Source organism: Triticum urartu, chromosome 7 (assembly GCF_003073215.2).
Source record: "Triticum urartu cultivar G1812 chromosome 7, Tu2.1, whole genome shotgun sequence".
Taxonomy (NCBI): Eukaryota; Viridiplantae; Streptophyta; class Magnoliopsida; order Poales; family Poaceae; genus Triticum; species Triticum urartu.
In genome coordinates this window covers 679,531,085-679,537,331 of record NC_053028.1, presented here as the reverse complement: position 1 = coordinate 679,537,331, position 6,247 = coordinate 679,531,085, and the positions used below count along the sequence as shown (strand labels likewise).

General features: G+C 44.2%; 1 protein-coding gene across 1 annotated transcript; it reads right to left on the bottom strand.

Moving 5' to 3' along the window:
* Positions 1-822: 822 nt before the first annotated feature.
* On the bottom strand, positions 823-5,851 carry LOC125518082 (lysosomal Pro-X carboxypeptidase-like). The gene is made up of 10 exons (XM_048683026.1): positions 5,379-5,851; positions 5,009-5,189; positions 3,834-3,967; positions 2,537-2,649; positions 2,028-2,151; positions 1,706-1,861; positions 1,454-1,606; positions 1,267-1,346; positions 1,103-1,152; positions 823-1,015 (listed from the first exon to the last, which is right to left on the bottom strand). Exons 1-10 carry the CDS (start codon positions 5,823-5,825, stop codon positions 885-887), a joined length of 1,569 nt encoding a protein of 522 aa, XP_048538983.1. The 5' UTR covers positions 5,826-5,851; the 3' UTR covers positions 823-884.
* Positions 5,852-6,247: the final 396 nt, after the last annotated feature.

The window sequence follows — 6,247 nt, the reverse complement described above, 5'->3', positions numbered from 1 at the left end:
CTCCACGATATTACACCTCGGTCATATTGTAGCGGTGCTTAGGCGAAGCCCTGCGACGGTTGAACATCAAGATCGTCACCACGCCGTTGTGCTGACGGAACTCCTCCCCGAAGCTTTGCTGGATCGGAGCCCGGGGAGCGTCATCGAGCTGAACGTGTGCCAAGAACTCAGAGGTGCCGGAGTAACGGTGCTTGGATCGGTTGGACCGGGAAGACGTACGACTACTTCCTCTACGTTGCGTCAACGCTTCCGCTTCGGTCTACGAGGGTATGTAGACAACACTCTCCCCTCTCGTTGCTATGCATCACCATGATCTTGCGTGTGCGTAGGAATTTTTTTGAAATTACTACGTTCCCCAACAAAATCCATGTCGCCAACTTTGCCCTAGTCTCCTCCAAGAACATAGTGCAAAGAATTGATAAACAACGTCAAAACATATACTCCCTCTATTTCTAAATGTAGTGCGCATAAAATTTCTTGGAAGTCAAACATTGCTTAGTTTGACCAAGTTTAGTGAGAAAAGTATCAACGAAAATAATACCAAATAAATATAATATAAAAATATGCTTAATGATGTATCTAATGATATTTAATTAAAATTATAGATGTAGATATTTGTCCTCTATAAATGTAGTCAAAGTAGGGGGAGTTTGACTTTTGAAATTTCCTATGTGCACTACATTTAGGAATAGAGGGAGTATATGACATGTAGACTCAGATCCCAGGCACCATATACATGGCGTATGTCAAAACCATGCATTAACCACTTAGTTTTTTTTACGTTCATTAACCACTTACTTAAAGAAAGGCAAATCCTTATAATTTTGCATGTAACCACATAGTTATTTTCCTCAACTATGAAAATCAATGGCGCCTTCTTACTGCTACATCTGTGCAATGTCCTTGTTATACTGATCTATCCATCCACGTATGATCTCAACTTCCTGTCTCCTTTGTTCTACAACCCAGTCTGGGTCATCCTTGGTTGCAGATCTGAAGTCCAAATGATGGGCCCCTGAAAATTACCATCACAAAAAGTAGCCCGTGTAATTAAGTTCAGAATACTTTTGACCTTGCATATTTTCTGGAACTTCATGTTTACCTTTCTCTGTGACAAGAGCAATGATGCTGGATGATATGTTCTTGAGCACCCTGATAGCAGTTAGAAAGGAAGACTATCAGTATTGTTTACTATGGTAACAAAATTACCTGGATGGTTGAAACTATCTTCTGAAGAATTCAGATAGTGAAATCTTTTACTCTTACCCGCCTCGACTCCACGGGTCTCGCATTCCGTTGGAGAAGATAATGTTGCTCCCAAACCTCTTGAGAACTTGATCAATTTTCTGCAGTGGATTGTGCAATGTAGTAGCAGGTGAGCACATGCCACCCAACAATTTTTTTTACTGACGGTTCATATGTTAACACAAAAAAAATCTGAAAGAAAACTTACATGGCCACCATATTCAGTAGTGATCCAGTGCATCCTCGGACGAACTCCATAGCCGGCAAGGCAGCCCTCGGACCTCTCCTCGTAGCTGAAGCCGAATGGTGGAAACATGCTCTCATTCAACACAGTCATTGGCATGACCATCTCTGTGCAGGCCTGCATAAGAGTTGTTTCAGGAAACAAACACATATATGAACTTCAGTCTTGAGTGTTATCAGTAAACCACATGTATGTCACTGTCAGTCAGGATTTTACCTGCCAGCCCCAGCCGCTGAGACCATGGGGGTCATCCACACCTTCCACCTGGAAGCACTTCTGGTCGCCTGTGTAATTGTAGTACAGGCTCGCCGCTGCGAAAGCTTTTTCGACGACATCTGCTCCCGCGGGAAATGAATCAATGATCTTGCACATCTGCAGAAATGTCAGGAGAATTACATGTTCAGCAGAAGAGAATAAAAAGCAGGTCCTGTTTTTGCATGACTCAGTTTGGTAACTCTGGAACTCTTTTTCTCTGCTCATTCACCTGATATAATGCACGCAAAAGTAAGGGATGTAAATTAGGTTACAGGTGGCTAACCTCTTTGACAGGGTAAGCAGGCAGATTTTGCAGGAAATTGGCTGGAGTTGGATAGTCCGTCATGGCCGTGTAGGTGAATGCCGTATATAGAAAGTTGGTCAGCGAATCAACGGACTGCACAGTCCTAAAAGGTGAGGGATAACACAACGTCATGAACCCGAGTCATCGCCGTTCGTTCAAATATGGCGCTCTTCATTAGTTCAGCACTCAGGGAATCTTATCAAGATGAAGTTTTCATGTGCTGTCATGTATGCAGCTGAGCTGAGTGTCTATGTCAGTAGCAAATCTATCCTTTGGACTTAATGTACATCTTATCAAGAATCTCTTATCCTGCAAGTCATCTTTTTTCATGTATTTCTTGCCTACAAGGTTTGACTATTTATTTGCTTTACTTACACTTCACACATAGAAAAGAATACTTGCAGTCTTGAATCTCTTATTTTTCTCCCTATATTAATGAATTTAATACAGTTTTCAGTCAAAAAAGTTATCACTTGGACAAAGCTTACTTGCAGGTCCTGAAGGTTTTGCTGAGCTCCAAGAGCCCTGTCTCGTTTGATCCCCTGTCATCTAACACATCCCAGACCGCCTTGATGACACTGAAGCAATTCAGGCTCTCAGACTGCAAAATCAGTTGGATGTTACAGTCAGCTAAATAAACAGCTGTGTCTTTCGTTCAGCTTGGGAGAAGGAGTAATCAAGCACCAAACAGACAAGGATGTCACTAGCAACATGTCATTATTCCCATTCCTTGTTCTATCTTTTCTGTACCGTATTATAAATAACAGCTGCGTCATCGGTCATCAACGATAATAAACAAAATACACCAATTTGCATATATTTTTGGAAAATTAAGGACCTTATTCACGCAGCCGCCTACTGATAGCCCTTTGGTGCAGTTATGCATCGCAATCAAGCTAATCAACTTAGCCATGAGTCATGACTCATAATCAAGACCTTAACTAGACATCCACATCAGTGGCTGGCCGGTGCCATTCCAGTCACCCACTTGGAAAAATAATTCTTGAAAGATTCTAATCAAACACATTCATTAAATTCCATGCTAATGAAGGGAAACGCTGTAACCAATTCATGACCCACAAATGAAAACCACTAAGTTGCCGCTAGGGTACTGATAACAGTACAGGAAGAGAGACATGCTAACGGACGGACATACAACAAGTGAAATTCAATACTACTCCCTCTATCCCAAAATAAGAAAATTGTATTAAATTAACAACACTAAAGATTTTTTTTAGAAAAGAAGGATTACCCTAAATCAGCAACATTTATTTTGCTAAAGTTATACTAAATCAGCGACACTTATTTTAGAACGGACGGAGTACTACAATCATTCAGAGCCGACATTGTCGATTAGTCTGCAGCAGACGGACGAACTGCCATGCGTTCTGTTTAGGATAATGTTGCAGTAGTATTGGGACATCCAAGCTAGTTGTGCATGTGAGAGAGGTTAGTTCATGAAGTTAAGTCCGGCTAGAAGTTTGCTTGGCTGTCCTAGTTCGACTAGGTTTTGTCGGCTGCAGCTTTGAACGATCATCGGGAAGAAAAGGAGAAAATAAAAAGAGAGAAAAGAGGGCACGACAAGGGCTTTTTGGCTAAAGTTTTTGGGCGTGTTCATCGTGTGCTTTTTAATGTGATCGGCCCCGAGGACGAGTTCCAACATTCTGAAGAGTGAAGAACAATATACAATTTGACCAGTGAGAGTGGGCCATCCACCCAGAAATTATTTGATCAACTTATCTTTTAGAGTGTTATAACGAAGTGGTAATTAATTCTAGTAAGTACCTTGAAGTCCTGCGTGACAGTGTCTTCGAAGCCTGACCACGAGCTGATGTCGTCAAACTGCAGGATTGGTGCAGAGGACGCCAGGGCCCCCATGGCGACATGGGGGTACTTGAGCCTAAACCATGATGCCAGCACTAGAAACAACAGCCATAAGACAACAACATTATTTACATCTTGTTTTTTGAATATCCACATGAGAACGTCAATTCTATATTAGCTCATCCTAATCGCGACAATACTATGAGCTGACAGACTCGGGCACTTACGAATCATATATATATATATATATATATATATATATATATATATATATATATATATATATAATCATGTCACTTCACCATACAATTATTAATGGGATAGGACTCGCCTCAACATATAATCGTGCATGGAAAACTATCCATCACAACATTCAACCATGCATGAATTTTTTTATTTAATTATTCTACTTATATTTAATAAATATTGTTACAAGTACACGTAATCAAATATAATAGGAGGACAGTGTCACATACAGGGAAGAAAACAAAACGCATCTGGCGACTAACGACTAGGACCCGATCTAGCGACTGTGTTCGCCTCGAAGGTGGCTTTGGATTGATCTTTGTATACATTTTATCAACCACTATTGAATAACTTAATAAAGATGGCTGCCTGCATCATTTGATGCAGGGGCCGGGGGTAATTCTCTTTTCTTTTTAAAATCACATATAATAAAATATATGTATTTTAAATTTTTGTTCTCATGTTATCAACATAAATCTTCATGAACCAATTCGTGCAGCAACCCGCATGGTCTCCTCTAGTAGTTGATTCAAGTGTTGTAGCCCATAGGAATTAGCAATTTTAGCCACCAAATACTCTTATACATTATAATGCATTTTCGTATAATAGTAATATATTTTTGTATAAACTAAACAAGCAGATCCAACCGCGCGTCACACGCACGAATATATTAGACAAAAGGCCAATGCTACACGTACGTAAAGTAACTATGCAGGTTTACGTATTAACCAATGTTGAGGATTAGGATTGGTGTTTAGGGGAGGGAGGGGTCCACCCATCTGAAATCGGTATGTTTTGATTAGTTTGGAATGTTTCGTAAACTTTCATATGCTCTTCCTAGGTTTAGCATTTTTCGTAGATAGAAAAACATTAATTAGTAAAGGACTTACTGCCTCCGTAGGAGCCACCAAAGACGACGACGGGGGCGTCGACAGCGGAGAGGTTCTGCTTGAGGCTGGTGATAAGGACAGCGAAGTCGGCGAGCGCTTGCGTGGACGTCAGGTAGCCCAGCGTGTCGGGTGACTGGGACGAGTCTTTCCCGAATGGCTGTGACTCCCCGTAGAACCGATGCTGCACCCGCACAAATTTCAAACAAGTTAGTAACGAGTAGCACTAGTTGAGCTTACGTACCAGACAACGGCAAAAATGTCGCCTGCCGCCTGGTGTGCAGTTAACGCATTCGCCATTGAATTTTCAGTGTTTCTTAAGGTCCGATGAAGATATGCTGATTATAGCTTAAAATAAGAGCCATGACGGTACCTCGATGAAGACGAGGAGGGCGCCAAACTCGGGCGCGATGTCGAACATGAAGCCCGTATTGGTGGTGAACCACTCGATGTCGCCCTCGTTGCCGGTGTACACGAACAGCGGCCCGGCGGTGGGTTTCCGCCGCCAGAAGGTGTCGTTGAGGAGGTACTTCTGGGAGAAGACACGGGAGGAGTTGGGCGTGAAGGTGAAGTGGTCCAGCTCCTGCGGGAAGTAGTGCGCCGTGAACGGCTTCGCCGTGCCGTTGTCCGCCGCGGCGTACCTGCCGCCGGAGCTTGCAGCCCGCTGCTGATGCAGAGAAGCGAGTCCAGCAGCGAAACGGGGAGGCTGATGGGTGGTGCGCCTGGAGGAGCTTGCTGCTGCCGCCAGTTCCGGCGCGAACGCCGCGAGGAGGAGGAGCAGCAGCGCCGGGACAACCGTGAGGGTAATGGTGGGCGTCATTTTTGGCCGTCGATCGAGTGTCCACCCTCTCCGCAGCCTGCTAGGGTTTAAGAATAAGAAGGCGCGGTTGCGGGAGAGACTGAGACGAAACGGTCGTGCGCCGCGCGCATTGTCTGGTTCGCCTTGTCGGGCATGGATGCAATGGACGGACCCAGATGATTGATTTTAGCCGGCCGGCGACGGGACGTACGCGAGACGCGCCAAACCTGATGCAATGGACTCACTGGCTTGGCAGCCTCTAGTCTTGCAAGACAGCTTGGAGACGACCGGCCACAACGCGACGCCGGCATTCTCTCGCCGGCCACACAAGATGGCCGATCCGAATCTGACCAGCCGCAACGAGACGCGACACGGCGTCGCCGCCGGCACGAGTCTTTGGCCGGAAAAGAAGTGGTTATCCATGTTGAATCTCGCGTCCTGTC

Coding starts and splice junctions, on each gene's coding strand:
- LOC125518082 (XM_048683026.1), bottom strand. CDS start 5,825: ATGACGCCCACCATTACCCTCACGGTTGTCCCGGCGCTGCTGCTCCTC. Junction 5,190..5,378: donor CCCTCCTCGTCTTCATCGAG/GTACCGTCATGG, acceptor GTGCGGGTGCAG/CATCGGTTCTACGGGGAGTC. Junction 2,650..3,833: donor CTGTCACGCAGGACTTCAAG/GTACTTACTAGA, acceptor CTGATTTTGCAG/TCTGAGAGCCTGAATTGCTT.